This window comes from Trachurus trachurus (assembly GCF_905171665.1).
Source record: "Trachurus trachurus genome assembly, chromosome: 15".
Taxonomy (NCBI): Eukaryota; Metazoa; Chordata; class Actinopteri; order Carangiformes; family Carangidae; genus Trachurus; species Trachurus trachurus.
Genome location: NC_139906.1, coordinates 11011393 through 11030673, shown reverse-complemented (window position 1 = coordinate 11030673; position 19281 = coordinate 11011393). Strand labels below are relative to the sequence as shown.

At 45.2% G+C, this 19281-nt stretch overlaps 1 protein-coding gene across 3 annotated transcripts; it reads right to left on the bottom strand.

The window, feature by feature from the left end:
• Positions 1 to 3094: 3094 nt before the first annotated feature.
• tnfaip3 (tumor necrosis factor, alpha-induced protein 3) lies at positions 3095 to 16244 on the bottom strand. Of its 3 annotated transcripts, none has more exons than XM_083988053.1 (9): positions 15909 to 16244; positions 13533 to 13963; positions 9065 to 9255; positions 8780 to 8921; positions 8207 to 8377; positions 7917 to 8094; positions 6783 to 7789; positions 6450 to 6655; positions 3095 to 6230 (listed from the first exon to the last, which is right to left on the bottom strand). In XM_083988053.1, the coding sequence occupies exons 2-9, from the start codon at positions 13837 to 13839 to the stop codon at positions 5946 to 5948; spliced, it is 2487 nt and encodes an 828-aa protein (XP_083844179.1). In that variant the 5' UTR covers positions 13840 to 13963; positions 15909 to 16244; the 3' UTR covers positions 3095 to 5945. The 3 variants fall into 3 exon arrangements, with proteins under 3 accessions (XP_083844179.1, XP_083844178.1, XP_083844180.1); XM_083988052.1 differs by lacking the exon at positions 15909 to 16244 and adding an exon at positions 14814 to 14999; XM_083988054.1 differs by lacking the exons at positions 13533 to 13963; positions 15909 to 16244 and adding an exon at positions 9753 to 9835.
• Positions 16245 to 19281: the final 3037 nt, after the last annotated feature.

Here is a 19281-nt window from a genome sequence, read left to right as displayed (position 1 = left end):
CTCTTGACAGCTGCTGTGTATGTTTGAGTTTACCGTTGTGTTTTTGCCCTGAATAAAAGACGAAAGAAAGAAAAAAAAGTCATAATCCAAGGATTTCAGGGTGAATGCCTCACTGTTACATCACGTTAGGGTGAAACAGAGGTTCAATATCCCAGGGGCCAGAGAGCGCCGCGCCCCCAAAGCTCCACATTTACCACACTGGGTTTGTTTACTACCAGTGGAAGGAAAAATAGTCCTGTTATTTTTAGATACTTGTGTTTTACTAACAAGATTATTCCAGTTTTAAGTTGCTGCATGAAATCCACTCTAAAACATTTCTATGGGAAATATTTTTCTCTTTTTCTTAATTATTATTGAGGAGTTACCTTTGCTGATCATGTTTATATGAGCATCTTATAAAATAAGAGGTGCTGTATGTTACAGATTTAAAGCAGAAGTAAGTGATATATTTGTGTTAATATAAGTCTTAAATAGTTATATCTTCCGACGGCAATCACTTACATAGAGTGTTTGGACTGAAACACGGGTCTGTCAGTCCCTCTGCTCTGCTCTGAGCCGAGGAGAAAACATTTATCGTATCCTACAGTTTTTATCCAATGAGGAGAGAGAACGGCATGCAGGGCTGTGTGTGCAGCCAAGGGACGCCGTGAATGTGGTGACGTAGCGACGAGGACTGTTATGGTGCGTTCAAGGAAACTCGTAACTCGTGGTTTTCCGACTGTGAAGTTGTACCAGTTCGATCTGGTACGAGTTCACGGGTCAGAAGTTACGAGTGGCCGTTATAGTGACTTTCACAGGTAAAACAGGTCGGAAAAACACGAGTGGGTTGCCTGGAACGCTACAAAGTCGTAAGTTGTGACTTGAAGCTGTAATTTACGGTTTCAAAAGCCTACCTGGAACGCAGCATTAGCCAAAACGACCGGATCGCTTACTTCTGCTTTAATTATCAAAAAAAAAAAAGTACAAAATGGTTTTTCCACAACCAAAATCAACACTGAATCCAACAGTAAAAACATTATTAAAACAAAGCTGAAATAAAACTCAACACCCACAAGGGCCTTTTTTTCTCTCTCCTGTACTTTTACTTTAGTGTAATTGTGAATGTGACAGTTTTAGTCATAATGGAGCATTTCCACCCTGTGGTTTCTGACTGTGACTTCTCCCACCACTGTAAAGTACATCGTTAACAAAGAGACGTCCCGCATGTTTTGTGTTGTGTTGCAGTTGTGTTTAGTCTGTTCACCACCACAAACTATAGGAACAGAAACACTGGGGTTTGTGTTACTTAAAGAAAAACTAGGGCAAATGTTGCTGTGTCAGTGTGAAGGGGAGGAGGGGGGGGCTAAAAAAAAAAAAAACCTGACCATAAGGTCATTCAGCATTATGACATCATTTCACATGAGCAACTGATTAGGAACTAGGTTTATTTTAACATTTATGACATGAGTATCTTCCACCTATTCCAATAAGGATGAGCTTGATTTTAGAGTTAATTGATTTAATGTGTTATGTGATTTATGTTTGTTTTATTTTTTTGCCTTTATTGTGATAGGACAGGAGAGTCAGACAGGAGACAGGAGAGTCAGACAGAGAGAGAGAGGAGATGATGTCATACAGCAAGCTGCCACAGAGCCACCAGGGCGCCGTCTATCATGTTATCATTAGTTAAATGGATTAAAAGCAGACTGCAGGTTTCTCTAAGGTGCAGAAATAAAAGAGCAACAGGAAACTGAAAAAGGTCAAAACTTCAGCAACAAGTGCAGTATAAAGATCAGTTTTTATTAACAACTACAGTATAAATATTATATTTTACCTTATACACTCAGGTGCTGCTGGAGTTGTGACCTCTTCAATGCAATTTTTTGATTCAAACTGAATTTAAGATTTCAGGGAACAGAATAGACTATTATTTAATCCACAGAGGAATGAGCACAGGTCAGTTTGTTTTACATATGACCTTTTTATCCGAGGTGACGCATCTTGTGTATCTATCATTTACATGAATGGTGTTTCTTGGGACTGACTGAGCGTCGTTGTGCGTGCCACGACAGCTCTGCATCTTTTTTTTTTTTTTACCTCAGATCTTTGGTCATGAGAACAGGCTTTTTGGAGTGCGGTTATCATCATATACGCTCGCTTCATAGAATCATTCTCCTTAACATGACGGTTGCACCGGTCGGTGAGGTTCACTGCGCCACATCAGTGAGGCATTCACACGTCAACTCCTCAAACAGCGCTCATCTCGTCTCTGCAAAGGGAGCAGTTGCAGTAGGGAGCGTTTGCATGCCGGGGTATTTCCAGGAAACCACATTAGCCTACAATCTGACTGTGGTAGCAGCCCACGCAAAAACCCTGCAGTCCCACACTTTGGTAAATGTCACCTCTGGTCTGCCAAATGTATATAAAATTACCAGTTTCCCACCTGTCACTGCCATATAACCCCCCCCCCCTCCTCTCTTTATTCTTCAAACTCCCCCCTCCCACTTTTTGTGTGTGTGTGTGTTAAAACATGACACGCTCTGACTTGAGCCTGGAAAGAACTGAATAAAGCCAAAAAAAAAAAGTACCTAAGAAAAAAAAAACATCATCATTTGAACCTTTTCTTGTATGGAAATGTGTGACAATGAAAAGAGAAATAAGAACAACGGAGGCGGAGAGAAAAGAAACAGAAGAGGAGCTGTAACCCAGTTAAAGCATGGGAAAATGGTGCACTCTTGCCACATCTGAAACAGGCCTCACTTCTTAGCGATGATGTGACGCCGGCCTTTGTAGCACCCACTGTACTTCCTACACTGGCTGGTGATGGATTCGGTGCCAATGGTGGACGTTTCTCAGCAACAACAACAACAAAAAAAGAAAAAAGAAAAACCAGCAGATTTAGGCAACACTCACTCAGGCGATGCTGTAATAGGAGTGCAATGTTTAACTGTGAAAAAGCAAAAAGTATGTGTGCACATGCTTGTGTCGTGTCCGTGGTGGTGTAAATGCACATACAAAACACACATACACACACACACACAATAACTACAGAGACAAGAACCACATCAGACAGATTTCAGATTTCTTAATAAAAATAATTCATTTCAGGACGACATATAAATAATTATTGAATCACACAATACAGATATTTTTGATATGAATAAATACTTAACAAATAAAACCAGGCTTTTTTTTCATACAATACCCTATTGTCGAAAGGTCACACAAAGAAACTTCCACACCGTTTGCATGTTTTGTTACACCTTCTGCTCGTAAGCGGATGCTCTTCCTACTGTGGGAATGTCCCTAAGCGAGTCGGAGTACCATTCCTAAATGCCTCAGCAGCTTAGACAAGTCATGTGCAACTTATGTGATCATCTCCCAGTCGAACTCAAAGAGTCGGAGCCCCCGAAAATCCTCGTTTAAGGGGGGAGAGGGGGTCCCCGATGAGCCGACCGCAAAATTGGCCTTTTAAAATTGATTAAGGTTTGTCTAGAGGTGATTAAAGCACACAGAGATCTACGCACAGGCCGTCAACACGTGGGCTGGCCTGACAGCTTTAGATACAGTTGAATGAAAAGGCAGACCGAGAGCCTGTTTGTCTATGCTTTACCTAACTAGAGCCACAGATAGACATCATTCGGCCTACTGCGGTGGAAATCTCCAGCAGAGTTGAGATGGGAATAATCCACTTCATACCACATTGGAGTTGTACCCTTGGTTAAATGTTTGTATGTTTGAGTTTTCAGGTTATCAATGCAGATAAAAAGGTTGTTGATGCTTATTCTGGGACTTTCAACATTGAGAGAGCTCGACAAGCTCTAATTTAAAGATGTCTATGTGTGGCACTCTAGTTAGTTCAGAATGAGCCAGGCTGGTCATTTTTAAGGAGGTAACAACAACTGTTTGGCGATTGATGGCACATGTAATTCTTTTTTTTTTTTTTGGCAGAAATAAAACCAAATATATCAAAATACAATTAAAAAATCCCCAAACAAATTAAAAAAAAAAAAAAAAAAAATCCAGGAATGTCAGTTTTGCGTATTCCAGACGCACACATGCGCGCGTTTTGTGTTTTTTTTGTTTGTGTGTGTGTGTTGGAGATGAGGCATCGGGTTGGAAGGTCCTACAATATGGACCGAGATCCATATTCACAAAAAGCGTTTTTTATAAGTGGGGGCACTGATCCAGGTTCACCGATCAGAGCCCCTCTGGTCCATAGAATTGTAATCACTACTTAAAGGCAAAAAACTTATCGAGGATCGATAGCCTCGATACTGTGCTGTTGTTGCAGCAGCACGAAACACATTCAGATAAACAAGGTTTAGCCAAAGCAGGCGATGGGATTGCTCTCTGAAGTTTTTCAAAACTGTCGCCTTGGCACATCCAGCGCGGGGTGGAGCAGAGAGGAGTGACTTCTCCTCTCTCTCTCTCTCTCTCTGGGGGTTATTTATACCTGCACTTCACCTCAGGCTGGGGTGGGGTGGGGGTGCGTACAATCTCACAGAGCCGTGTTTGCATTATGCATGTGTGTGTGCGTGTGTTATGTGCCGAGTGCATACGTGTGTCGTGTTCTCACTTCTCTAGTCTAGAGTTGGCAATCCCCTCTTCTGACAGGACCGGATTTACTACATTGTGTGCATTCCTCTTGGTTATATGTGTGCGTGTGTGTTTTTGCGCATGTGTTTATGCGTTTCTAGGTGCTTAAGTGGTCAGTAAACAGGAAAACAACGTCCAAGGCAACAGATCTGTTTTTTTGGAGGAGGAGAAGAAAGGGAAGTAAGGAGGAAGGAAAGGAGGAATAGAAAGAGAATGAGTCCTGTCTCTGCTGTGTTCTCTGCCTTCTGTCTGCTGACACCGCCAGCGTGTTAGTTGGCTACAATGGAGAGGCTTGTGTTTCTGTACATGTAGCACCAAAACTAGCAGGGGCCTGCCCTGTCTGTCTTGCACTGTTCAGACACTTGGGTCTTGCTTCTTAACTTTTCCATAGCGAGCAAATTCACAATGACGACTTCATGTGACAGAGAAAATAACGATACTAAGGTTAATTTAGCCTCAAAATATAAACTGCTATAACACTGCTATCGACTGACTAATGGAAGAAAATCTATCCTTGATCCATTTTACAATATTGATTGCAAGAGGCGATTGTTTTTTGTTTTTTTTTGGCAAATCATTGTCTGAGTGACTGCTTTTTTTGAGAACGAAGCTAAACAGTGGTTGAACAGCACTTTATTTCAGTTCTAGCACTTCACTTGCTTTGCTTTGCTTTGCTTTGGGGCCCCAGTTTTCCTCACTTCTGCTTTTACCGCTTCCACAGATTTTAATCACTGGGCTTCCCCAACTTCTGCATCATCCCTCACTCTACAGAGCAAATGCTAGACAGACAGACAGGCAGACAGATACACAGACGGGGTAAGACAGACTGACTGACTGACGGACTGACGGACGGACGGACGGATAGACGGACAGACGGGGGGTATAAATCCTTGGCTGTGGTCTAGAAAGCAATGTCAGATGCTTCTCGTTATGTCAACATACAATCATTTTGTCCGGCACGATTTCACTACGTACCTCTAAATACATATTGTACACAAGAGTTAAGTCAGTTGCTCTGACATGTAGCCAAACCTCTCACCGTGTTAGGTGCACAGGGCACATCAGATGATAATAATTGCACAAAGAGGTATTCTGGAGGCCATGTCTACTGCGAACATACACACACACACACTCCCCCCCACGTACACACATTCTCTCTTCACATTCTACATGGGGGGTTTGATTTTCAGGCCATAAGGTTACTAGTTAGTCACTAGCTAGTTAGTTAGTTGGTTAGTTAGTATCAGAGGTGCATTGACTGGCATGGGGCGCCCACAACAGGGCAGCGGCTCTAGCGTGCTAGCGATGTGTCATCGTCATCATCGTCGTCAGGTTTTTGCGTGCATGGGGTACGTCGTACTGTGTGGTCAGCCGCGGTAGATCTGTTTGAAGTGGTCGCACTCGTTGCAGTAGCCCTGTTTCTCTTGGTTGGCGTAGTGGTCGCAGCCCTGCGTCCGGCACCGCTGCTTGGACTTCTCTTTGGGCGCCTGCGCCCGCCTGCCCACCTCCCGGCCCCCCTGGCCTCGCGTGTGGCACTCTGGGCAAAGGTCTGTGCAACCCGGGGACACGTTACTGCAGCCGCTCCGCCGGCACTGGATCTGGGTCTGGGTCTGGGATTGCTGTGAAGATCTGGGTTTGGCTGCTCGGTCACGCTTTTGTTCAGATTAAAAGAGAGAGAGAGAGAGAGAGAGAGAGAGAGCAAAGAGAAAGAGAAGAAAGGTCAGTTGCTAAATGTGCACCAGCAGGATATTGCGAGAGTTGAGAAAGTAGGTGATTAACACAGAAAAAGGAAGACCAACTCAAACAACAGATGACTAAAGCGAGGTAAAGTGCAGCAGAGGAGACAGAGTGTACAAGGCTGCGGCCCCTACCATGACTAGAGGAGGGGAGTGTGGTGTGCGATGTGCCGCTTGGTTGAGCCGTGCACTTTGCTCTTTGACGTAGCACTTGTCGCAGTAGCCCTCCAACATGGCCTTGCCAAATGAACCGCAGCCAGGCCCGCGACACCGCGAGGCGTTCTGGAAACCTGCCTCCACGCCATGCCGGCTCTGGACCGGGGCAGCGGGAGGAGTCATGTCTGAAACAGACAGCAGCCAACATGAGCAACGCCCTATGTGTTTTTTACATTTGAATTTAGACAAAAATCCAACAACAACAACATATCCAAACAAACTGACACAGGCTTTTTTTATTTTTTGACTTACGGTGGTTAGTCTGATAGTCTACGTAGCAAATAGTGCAGAAACCCAACTTCTCCGGCGTCCCAAAGAACTGGCAACCAGATCTTTTACACGGCCGGGCCAGAGGGGTCTGCCAGGCCGAGGCGTGCCCTGGGGTTATGGTGAGGCATGGCCGCTCGGCGTCCCGGGCCTGGGTCCAGGCCGAGGACGAGGCCTCGGTCCGGGCGTTGCTCTGCTGAGGCTCTCCCCTCTCCGGAGCCTGCTGTCTCTGCATGCAGGGTGGACACAGCCCATTGAATATCCTGAACGCCTCCTGTCTACACATGCTGCAGCGATCCGCCTCTGTCTCGCAGCCCCCCCACTGGGTCCAGCCGGAGCCCTGGGCCGGGTGAGGGTGAGGGACCGTCGGCCCCCCGTTGGGGCCCGGGAGCACCGTAGCAGCCGCCGTTCCAGCTCCGGGGGGTCCGTGGTTCTGCCTGGAGTTGAAGCAGCGTTCGCAAAGTCCATCATGCTCCACGCTGAGGGTGAAGACGCAGCCGGGTGTCTTGCACTTCATGGCGTGAGTTTCGCTGTACAGGCTGAGGCTGGGGGCGGTGGGCGGGGCAGAGCGGGGGCTGGATATCACCACCGCTCTCCCGGACGAGGACGACGGGGGGCTGTTGCTCTGGGCTCCTCTAGAGCTCACCTCAGTCTCTGCTCCCCCGATCACCGCCACTCCACCTTGCACCCCTCCTCCCTTGGTCTGTACCACGCCCTCTATCCTCGCGCCTCCTCCCGTCGTGGCCTGACGCTTCTCAAAGCACTCGTGGCAATGAGGCTGCGTGTCCACGGAGACGTAGAAGGTGCATCGCGGTGTGGCGCAGCGGATCTCGATGAGAGAGAGCTGGGAGACGGAGAAGGGCGGCGGGCGCTGCGGCTGGGCGGCCCACGCCTGCTCCTTGTCCTCCTGCCAGCGCTGGTACTCGTGGTTGACCAGCTGCAGGTAGTCCTCCATCAGGTTCATGTCTTCAGGGAGGTTGCCTTCATCCAGCCTTTGGACAGAGACACACAATGTGGGTCACAACTGCACTTAAACCATTAAAACAAGTCGCAAAATGCAAAACCACCTTTATACCTATTTGTGTGTCTACTGGACAGGAGCTCATTGTCTTTATGTACCTTGCAGCGTTGATGATCCGTAAGACATCGTGGCCTCCTATGACAGGGATCTCCACCAGGATCAGGTAGTCTTTGAGCAGCCTTTCTTTCTGCGGCTGCTCCTTCTCCATCAGGAAATGAACCTTCAGCTCCTCAAAGTCCCCCCGCCCCGGGTTGATCAGCGGTACCGCTCGGATCTCTGGGAAAATTCAGACCAAGAAAAACCATGAGCAACCTCGTATCAGGCTTTTTTTGTGTGTGTGTGTGTCTTTCTCTGTTTATTATCTAACGTCCCTCTTTGTGTTTCTTACCTGGACCGCTGTCTTTGATGGTGATGAGGGGCGCAAAGTGCTGGGAGTCGTAGCCAAGCACTATCGGGTATTTGTAGCACTCTGTGGGCTGCCAGTGGAGCGGCAGATAAATCCCACCCACATTCAGAGGAGAGATGGACGAGCCAGATTTCATACTCCTGACCACCTGGTCTGTTGGACGAAGAGAGATAAGAGAGTTATCGGTGAATAAGAATAGTCTAAGAACAAGTCAATTATGTTTTTTTTGTCCACGTTTTGTAAGACATATAGTTAAAAGGAAAAAGGGGGATTTCAAATGTGGTTTTAAACAAGTTTCTGCAAATTCACCCTTCATACAGTTAATACAGTACAAAGGAGGTGATACAGTGAAATCAAACACCATGAAGACTTCAAAACAACTGGCAGGAAAAAAAAAAAAACTTGAGGGTCTGGTGGTTGAGCAGATACCTTTACCTTTCTTTATCACTGACGAGACTTGTTGAAACAAGACCACTGAGTCTTTGATGACAAAGACAAAGAGAAGAAAACATCCTGTGAGATGATACAAAAAAAAAAAAAAAAAAGAGAGACTACCTGCGATGACGATGATGGGTCTGCGGAGAATGTTGGAGAGGATGAAGATGTGAATGTCCTCAAGAGAGTCAAACTGGAGGCCGTTGCTGCTGGAGACCGGAGACGCCATCTTCACTATCTTTTCCCACTCTTCCTCCCAGTTCTGAGATGAAGCGCAAAGGATTTGTTAGGATATAAACTTGTCCACACATGTGTCATCAGCCTTTTTTTTTTTTAGATAAAGCTTCATGCAAAGTAGTGGAAAATGCTTTTAAAAGATGAGATTTGTTTATTTTATCTCCGTACCGTGGTGGTGTATCGAAGTCCAGTCTGGGTGAACTCCTGCGACTGCAGCAGCTCTGCCTGGAAGCGAGCTCTAAATCCACCAGTGTCCGTCTCTTTCAAAACGCCATGGAGGGCTTTACGAAGCACCAGGTCCGTGTCCTGAACGCCCAGCATGTACTGAGAGGCCGCGTGCAGCAAACAGTTCCCATCTCCTACACACACACACACACACACACACACATATATACGATATTAGCACTGCAGGTAGTTTAATTTATACATAGAACACAGAGTTGTATAACTGTGGTCACGCAAGTGCAGTGTGTACACAGCACACACAACAGACAATTGCAGCGTGCACACAAACACACAAGCGTAACAAAAGTGTGGGGATTTCCAGGCCGCCAGGCTGGTTGTTGCTGCACTATCTGGTGTCTAGACTATTATATGACCACACATACGCACAAACACACACAGACACATCACACAGATAGTGCTTATATTTCTGTGCAGCTGGCGTGAGAGAAAAAAAAGGCTCTTAATTTACCTTTGGTGCATTTAAAAAAATTTTATCATTTAAAAATAGAAAACTTATTTGCTCCAAAACTATAATGTTGTAGTTGCATGTAGTTGCATACTCTGACTACAAACCATCCAGAGGGATAAAGAGTTTGTTTTTCATCGAGCATGAGCAGCTAAAACTAAAAACCTTGACATTTTTCTTTAGTCTCCTCCATCAGCGCTGGGTCTTTTTCTCATTGTGAAACAGGAGAGTCCATGTTTGTCAATGTGTGTAGTCCTTAAAAAAAAAACAAAAAAAAAAACACCCTGTTGCCACACTAAACACAGGAATTTCCCTGCGCGCTAACTTCTGCCTTTTGTGCGTGTGCACGTTCCCCTCCAATGATCCCAACGCATCAGTGCTGCTCAGCTGGTCCTGGACTTTCCACAGGGGCGTGGCTTGGACCGGATGGAATGTTATCTTTCTAAATACTGCTATCAGCCCGAGATAAGACGAGCAGTCGCATGCACAAACCTATACAAACGCACGGCATGAGGGGATCTTCTGATCTATCTTTATGATCCGTCGTTCCGTTTGCTAATTTTCTTTTTTTCTTTTTATACCTGGCAGCACCTGAAGTAAACACACCTTTCTGTAATAACACATCTGCATCAACAAGAAGCTTCCAGACCGAGATCATTTTCCCGAAAGTAATAGTTGTTCGCTATGCAAAGAACTTGAGCTATTTAAATCGCAGCTAAGAAAATGCTACCCTACAACACAAGGACTCTAAAAGCCCGTGATTAGTGTCATGCCACAGGCCAAACTGTGATCAGATTTCTCCAAATAACATTAGCTGTGGTGCAAGGTGACTGTAATGTGAGATACAGTTGTTTTCATTCAATCAAAGGAACATCCCACTGTACTTTGAAACAGAAGCACATGTGTTGTTGTTTTTTTCCTCAGACTAGTTTCGAGCTGTTGTTGCGTTTCGGTGCTCTTGCATCACTCCCAACCCAAAAAAAAAAATAAAAATAAAAATAAAAATGCGCAGCTCTCTAGTGAGAAGAGGCATCATCTTCAACTCGCATCTCATCCACAACAAAAACACTGTACATACCAAAATAGGCACAAAAACCAGAGTGTGCATGCAAAATTAGTTTGTTTCATGCACGTTTTTTTGACCCTGACTCGAGCTGCCGGACGACTCAGGATGAAAGACTGGGCTGCTGATCCCACCAGTCTATATATAGATACTTCCTCTGCTGGGACACTTCCTGAAAACACACAACCAGTGTACGACCGACCGACCGACCACACTCTGTCCTCATCCGTCTGCCGTTCAGGTGACACGAGTTTGCAGTGTTATGGTTTCCAATTGGAGCCTATACGGTACATTTCTGTCACAACTGTGTCTTTCACGATCCCACTTGTCGTCTGAAAACGATTAATCTAATAAGACTGGACGAACGAGAGTATTTTTTGCCCGTGCCTTGAAAAAGAACAGAGTTTGGTGCCAAATCATGTGGCTACTACGTTATGATGAGAAACCTTGAATCTGTACTTATAAGGCAGAACACAGTAGCAGTGTGTGTGTGTCTGTGTCTCTGTCTTCTGTGCTTCTACAGTATGCAGAGTCAGTGTATTGTTGCTTAACAGATCCCGCCTGTTGGGGACACATGACAGACATGGGATGCTGTTTGGGAAAAACCCACGGATGCATCCTAGACATCCAAGACAGAGGACACACTGACTTCCAATAAGACATTTCTTCAGTGGGTGGAAAAGTGGCGTGAAGCAGGAAAACGGATATGACCCTGTAATCTTAATTGTCGGGGAGTAAACACTTAACAAGGACGTTTTTGCTCTTATTAATGGTCAGATTTTTTTATTTCCCAACCCAGCCTCGGATATTGGGAATTAAAAAACGAGAGGTTTTGATTTGATCCTTTCTAAATGCACCCAGATGAAGACTGGGAGAGTAAAACATTTTGGGTTAACGGATAAATTTTGGTCCCAGATGACGCGGAGACTCATAACGGTTTTATGATTCTGAGAAGCTTAATTAATACGACCCGCTCTGACTGGATGTTCAGTGACGGACTTCTGCTCCCTCACGTTCTCTCTGTGTGTGTGTGTGACTGTGTGTATGTGTGTGTGTGTGTTGAGCTCCAGTGACTCAGCAGCAGTCAGTCAGTCAGTCCTCTGTACGTGTGTATGTGTGTGTGTGTGTGTGTGTGTGTGTGTGTGTGTGTGTGTTTTGTCCGTCCTCTGCTCAAAGTCACGTCTGGGTCCTTCAGAGTTAGACTCCAGCTCTACGCTCTGTCTCATCTTTCTGACATCATCTTTGTAAGCCAGGAATTTCCATCCAGGTTACTGGCAGCAGAAGTCTAATAGTTAGTCATCAGTTCAGGGGTCTTTCTAAAGGGGAACGATGGATTCCAGTAACTACTGTATTTGTTATTACTAACTAGAATCGGAAGGGCCTCTTATGAATGTGCGTGTTTCACAATTTCAAAAAAAAAAAAAAAAAAAAAAAACGATCACGTGAGCACAAAACATCAAACAAGTTCCTCATCCATCCAGTAAATGTTCAAAGGAAACTCAGGCACGGTAACGATGCCTTAGTTTTAATTGCTTCCTATAACGAAAGAATGAATCTATTTCCTCTGGAAACTCACACAGGTTTAACTTAACTTAACTTAACGCTGCACAATTTCCGCTTCCTTCTTCAAAATTTCAAGTTTTTCCCCTGATCTAAATATAGACCTACACACCACATCTATGTGTTAAGTTGTTACAATGCAGATTAAAAGGCCAGCAGAGATGATGAGACACGTTGGGTTTGGTCAGAAGCACAACTGTCGAGCTGTGACACATCTCAGAGTCACAAAGACATAAGTCAGGCAGGTGGGGAACTTCAGGTGAAATTTTCTTTTTTAAAAGATGTTTTAAGATCCTCTGACATTCACACTCCCTACACACCCACGCAGAAGAAGAGGGGACATACCCCTAAAGGTTGTAAATGAAAACCTGTGGAAACACTCGGGTCAGAAACATCACAGACAGTAAATAACAGTCCGGCATGTGACGCCAGAGAATTTCCCAGTACTGATTACTATGATCAGAAGTAATCAAGCCCAGGTCTGAATGTTTAACTACCCCGGGATGTTCCCGTGTTACAACATCCACGTAACAGAAAACATGACTTAGCAAGAGGCTGACTGAACTCAAACACTCAGCTCGGTAACAGCAAAACCAAAACGGGGGGCTGCTAAATGAATGTATGTATGTGAAAGCGGAACCTGTGTCCCTCACTCGCTGTCATTTACAGTAACCCTGCTTGTGAGTAATGACTTTTGAGAATTAACATATCAAAAAAGCCCTGGCTTCACAAATACACACACCTCCCTCTTTGTCATAGAAAATGAAACTAAACCAAAACACATCCGTTCCCTGAGAAGAAGTGAAGATCATCACCACCACCACCACAGTTCCTGATATCATGTTTCGTCAGCTCCGAATGATGTGCTTAACTTTGCATTAAAGCAGAAGTAAGCGATCCGGTCGTTTTGGCTAACTTTTTGTCAGCCGATGGAGTTAGCAGTCCCCACCCTCGTCCCTACGTACGTCACCACATTCACGCGCATCCCTTGACTGCACACACAGAGAGGACCGCCCCTTTATGCCGTTCTCTCTCCTAATTGGATAAAGGTTGTAGGATACAAGGAAAGTTTTCTCCTCGGCTTACAGCAGAGCAGAGTGACTGACAGACCCGTGTTTCAGACCAAACACTCTATATAAGTCATTGCCGTCGGAAGATAGAACTATTTAAGACTTATATCAACACAAATATTCCGCTTACTTCTGCTTTAAACACCAAAAAAAAAAACCCTGCGAGGTAAAACACATCCACTAACTTTACTTTGGAGTGAAACATCACAGAAAAACCTTGCAGACGACGAGTCCCAGTGAAATCGTTCTCACCGTTAGTGCGTAGCGGCACCATCTTCTTCACCTCCCGACACCAGTTGAGCTTCTTCTCCTGCTCCAGCGAGGCCTGCATGGCTCGGTCCAGGATGGCGGCCTGCACCACCTCCCTGAAGGCCTGCGGGAAGTGGTTCATGGCGATCATCTCCAGAGTGTACCGGTGCATGCCGCGCAGGTGGTGCATCAGGCCGCCGCTGGTCGGCGGCTTCACCACGTCGTTGGGCACTCGCTGGCGGATCTTCACCGCCTTCAGCAGGTTGGAGACGAACAGGAACTTGGGGAGGAAGTTCTGGCCCTGCGACATGGCGGTGGACGGGCGGACGGACGGCGGCGGCGGTGGAGGGGAGGAAGAGGAGCGAGGAGGAGAGGGAGAGGAGCAGGAGCAGGAGGTGGAGGGACCAACTGCCGACGACCGAACAACGTGGAAACTGGATGGAGAAGAGGAGAGGAGGAGGAGAAGAAGAGCAAATGTTTGTTATTTCATTCACAGTGTTAGATAGAGTACAGCAGAAATAGAACAAGACTGGTGGTGGGAACGAGGGTGGGAAATTTTCACTGGAGATTCCCCTTCCTTATTAATTGAGACTCGAGATGCAATTTAATTTACAGTTTGTTCGGGAAATAACCCAAAACAGAGGATGATCCCACTGAGTAGAGTCGGGGCTTTTTCGCTGGAGATGCAACTGGGCCAAATAGAATAAACTAGACAAAGAGCTCCTTTGTATCCTTGTTTGTTCTTTTAATTCTCCTTTTCATCTTGGTGGGTTTTGAGAGTTTCCACCTCAACAGGGCATCCCAGTGTCCCACTGAGCTCAAAGCCGGTTTCCAACAATAAACTGGTGTTTTCCAGACTTGGGACTGAGCGAGAAGGCCACCCAGGGCTTCCCAGGCCGCCGGGAAGGTCACAGCGACTGCCCAGAGGCCTCGTCCCTCGCCCCCACACCTTTCTCTAGAGGGCAAAACTGTCGGCCCGCATTAAGTCTTTGTTCAAAACACAGGGCGAGCCAACGCTTTGTTACAACGCCTGTGTGCGAGCATCAACACAAAAACAACATCTATAAATGTAAATGCAGATGTTGAAGCAGCTAAACATGGAATTTAAAACATCATTGAATGATAAATAAACAACAATAACCATCCAATGCCAGTACTTTAAAGATATAAAGGTTGATTTTGGATGTATTGTTTAAAAAGTATAGTCCAAATGTGACACATGCAAAACAATGTCAGTCCTAAAAAATGCATGAAGAGCGTGCTGGCACAATGTATTCAGCTCACAGGAAGTAGTAAGTGGTGGTCAGCATGTAAGGCCCTGGAGTTGTGCTGACTTGACTTCTTAACTTGCAGGCAACATCCTCAAGTCATCCAGACAGCGGTCACTGCTCCTTAAGTTCCCAAATGCAACATCTGGATGTGTAGTAGTAGTGTAGCTTCCAGTGGCCCTCTTGTTCCTTCACTACTCCTCTTCTTCCTCCTCCTCCTCCTCCTCCTCCTCCGGCAGCAGCAGCAGCAGCAGCAGGTGCAACAACAGACTAGGCCATGCTAAAGGGGGGCTACTCAGTCACATGAGGGGACAAAACAACGGACACCTGGACGTCAAGTGAGCGCGTTGACACCGGGCATTAGTCGGTGGTCGGTCGGCGGTGTCGCTGAAAGGACTTCCAGGAGACGGACGGTGACACGGCGGTGCTGTCGGTGCTGTCGGTGCTGTCGGTGGTGGTGGTCGCTGCTGCTGCTGCGGTTTAGGGTTGATGATGGCTGGCTACACACACACACAAAAACACAATAACAGAGGAGACTTTGCTGACGTTCAAGGCTTACGTAATCCCAATGACAACTACCTCCGAGACAATGTAGCGTCGGATCACACCGCGGGTATTGACACAGTGTCGCGGCGCCGACGCCACATTTCGGCCGATTTTTTTTAAATGCCCCTGTAAATCCGCTCCTCGTCCTGCCTCTCTCTACCTCTCTCTACCTCTCTCTCTAGCTGGAGGAGGAGGAAGGGGGGAGGTGGTGGAGGTGGAGGAGGAGGGGGGTGACGTCTTTGTAAACAATGGCTGTCAGAGCCACTGTCGTGAGCAGGCTTCAAGCTTCCTCCGCCGTGTCCCCAGAAGAAACAACACGACCATACAACATGTTTCCTACTCGAGGCCCCAGACGCGTTGTAGCAGCAGCAGCAGCAGCAGCAGCCAAGTCTGTCTCTGTCTCTGTCTCTCCCTCCTCCTCCTCTTCTGCTGCTTCTCCTTCTTCTTCTTCTTTGGCGAGAAACGCTGTCCACATGGGGAGGCACGGGAGGGGAGGGGGGAAGGAGAAGGAAGGAAGGAAGGGAGGAAGGAAAGGAGGAAAGGAAGGATGGATAGGGTGTCTTACCTGTGTAGTATGTCGGGGTAATAACATAGCCCTCCCGGATGCTCAGGCCAGTCCTCTCCGCTCCCGAGCCGCTTCACTCGGCTTCACCGTCGGCGCCATTCAACCCTTTAAGCTACTGTTTCCTTTTCCTTTCCTCTTCCTTCACTCACTACAGCCACTACAACAGCAGCAGCGCCAGTCTGCTCAGCTCAGCTCTGCTCTGCTCAGCTCAGCTCTGGTCTGTTTGGTTTTAGTTCAGTTCAGTGGGAGCTCTCTCTCTGTCTCTCTGTCTGTGTGTCTGTCTGTCGCCGAGCTCGCGAAGCCTTTCAAAAAGAGCACGCGCGTCTCTCTAACGTTGGTATAAGAACCAAAGAAAAAAAAAAGAAAAAAAAGAAAAGAGAGAGAGAGAAAAAAGGAAACAACCCAGTGAAGGGGATTTCCACACGGGGACTTTCCGTCCACCCATTTTCCTCTCTCTCTCTCTCTCTCTCTCTCTCTCTCTCTCTCTCTCTCTCTCTCTCTCTCTCTTTCAGTAGTCACTCACTCACTCACAACCTGCTGGAGTTTAGTTGCATCCCGCCGCCGCCGCCGCCAGGGGGCGTGTCATGTCATCAACCCATCCATCCATCCATCCATCCGCTCTGTCTGTCTGAGTCAAATACTGAAAAGCAGTTCCCACCGACTGTGCACAAAGGAGCCGCCACCGAGGGACAGACAGGTCGAGAAATAATAATAATAATAAAGAATAAAATAGAAATAAGAAATTGTACCGTAATCAGGCTGCAACGTGACCGGCCTCAGCAGCAAATGAGTCAGGAAAACGAAAGGAAAAGTCATAAGTAGACTTTGACTCGGTGTTGTTTACGTGCATGCGTTTATTTATGTCTTTGTGCATGAGTGAGTGCAGGTAGTGCAATGATGATGATGTGGTACTGTTGTGACTGTTCAGGATACTTGGTTATAAAACACATTCTCTGTGTCTTTCTTTTTTCTTTTCTTTTTTTTGCTCAAGGACCCTTCAGAAGCTGATCTGGGCCTCAGCAGCATGATTCATTCAACTCATCTGCTTCCTCCTCCTCTCTGGTACAAATGTATACCTTCATGCATAATCAAGTGCAGTTAGAAAGTAGATTATGTTACTTATTTTTCCATGTGCAGTGAAGTTCTCAGCCCACAAGGGCGTATATAACAAAAAATATGGTTGCAGTAGGTTTATGTTAATGTTTATTTGATATGGAGATCACAACATTGAGACTGTCCCAGTGGACAGACTGGATGCTTTGCATGGGTGTGTACAGCACACATGCTAATTTTCAACACCAGTCCATACAGCAAACAAGTTTCATAATCAAGCAACATCATAATGTAAATAAAGAAGTTTATCTCATGTGCAAAGTCTAGTTAATTAATTGTATTGACACAAAAAATTAAAATCATAATTTTGGGTCCAAACTATATACAACAAAACCCATAAACACACACACAAAAGAAGGTACACTTATTAGACCTGCCCATCTCCCATCTGGTTTTCCAGCAAATTAAGACAAGTTTGTTACATAACTAAAATATTTTTATCAGTGTTGACGAAGAGAGAGAGAGAGCTCAGCTCTGTGGAGTCATGTACGTATTTATCTACAGCTAAAACCTAATCAAACCAGGAAATGTGACTTACAGCCCTCAACATACAGTGAGTCATAAAACATTCAATAGAGTTTGTTTTCACCCTCTTCTAAATCACATTTAAGGTATTTATCTATCAAATGTGATAGGCTAACAATATATTTAAAAATTGTATGTGCACATTTATTAATGCAAAATACATTCAAACAGTCTACATGGTAATTTATGTTTTCCTTATTCGTTTCTCGTTGCTTTTAACGACTTTTGGACTTTGCTGTTTATAAATCAGCACCTGTTATGGAAATGGAAATTCAATGCATGTGCATTTGTTACATTTGTGTGTGGGTAGATGATGGTTATACTTGAATGTTTCTACACACACACACACACACACACACACACAGACTCTGACTATAGTTTGTTTTCCATAGTTTAGTTTTCTGCCACCACATCAACAGGCCTCATCCTCCCCTCCCCCCTCCGACATCCAGCCTCGTCTGAGACGTTAAAACCCTTGAACTCTTATTGTGTCAAATCACAAGTACCTTTGCACACCTGTGAGTTATAATGTGGTTAACAACGAGCTGTTTTTATCTGTGACTGTGACACCAACCGACTCCTGCGGCGGCGGCCGACCAATATAGACGCTCCAGGCGCAAAGTTTTTCACAGCTCCACTTTTGTTCTAACTGTCACAGTCGACTTTTTGGTGCAGTGTGTGTGCAGTGTGTGTGTGTGTGTGTGTGTGTGTGTGTGTGTGTGTGTGTGTGTGTGTGTGTGTGTGTGTGTGTGTGTGTGTGTGTGTGTGTGCATGCATGATGGTCTAGACTTAAAGGTCTGGTGCATGTAGTTAGCATGGACAAACGAGTACAAACTGCTTTTGTTTATTTGGATGTGGGCGTATGTGAGAGACGGTGAGAGAGAGAAAGGTCAGTGTAGGCTTGCATTGTAGGTTTTGTGGTCAATGATTGTTTATAGCAACAAAAAAAATTCTTTCATAGTTTTTTAATTTGTTTAATAATTTATTTGTCACCAGGTGGTTCAATACGAGTGATCATTAGTGTCCAAAAAATTTCACATTGTGACCGTAGGTGGAGGAAGTTTCTTTTTTTTTTAATCACCAAAAGTAAGAAACTCCCCTAAAATATCAACAAAGCTGAACTTACTCCTGATTAGATATCCTATTTCAGCCATATACTAGCTACATCAAGTTATATTTGTAAGTGTAGTTATACAGTAAGCCGGTGCGGTGTAGTTATACAGTCATGTTTAGCGTAAATATCGCACAAAAGTTGAAAATGCCCATTGCAAGCTCCCAGTGCCTGAGTCAGTGCCTTCAAATTATGATATTATAATAACTTTATTTATATAGCACGTTTAAAAACACAAGTTTACAAAGTGTTTTACAAAACAACATATAAGAGACAAGTCACAAATGCCATAAAACCATAAGAGATGGACTGCAAGCAATACAGCAACACATAAACCCAACAACAAGTTGAGACCAGGAAGACTCCAATTAAAATGTAGTGTGCAGTTAACTAGATCAAATAAATAAAAAGGGGGGTATACATGATAAAAAGAGATAGGATTTGATTGTTTGGTTGAAATTGTTTGTAATTTATCAGACTGGCAGTTTTGAATTTAAAATGTATTGAAAGAAAAGCAGAAAATCTTCCCCTCTGTATCAGTATTTGGTATTTTTGCTTGTTGAAAGATTTCTATTGTACTCATTCCACTGTACATCCTCTGTCGATTATTTTTCCTCTCTTGAT

Excerpts from the sequence above, each read along its gene's own strand:
- tnfaip3 (XM_083988052.1), bottom strand. The coding sequence starts at position 14,839 with ATGCTGACCACCACTTACTACTTCCT. Across the intron at positions 7,790-7,916 it reads CGGATCATCAACGCTGCAAG|GCTGGATGAAGGCAACCTCC; the intron begins GTACATAAAGAC and ends CTCTGTCCAAAG. Across the intron at positions 6,656-6,782 it reads AGACTATCAGACTAACCACC|ACATGACTCCTCCCGCTGCC; the intron begins GTAAGTCAAAAA and ends TGTCTGTTTCAG.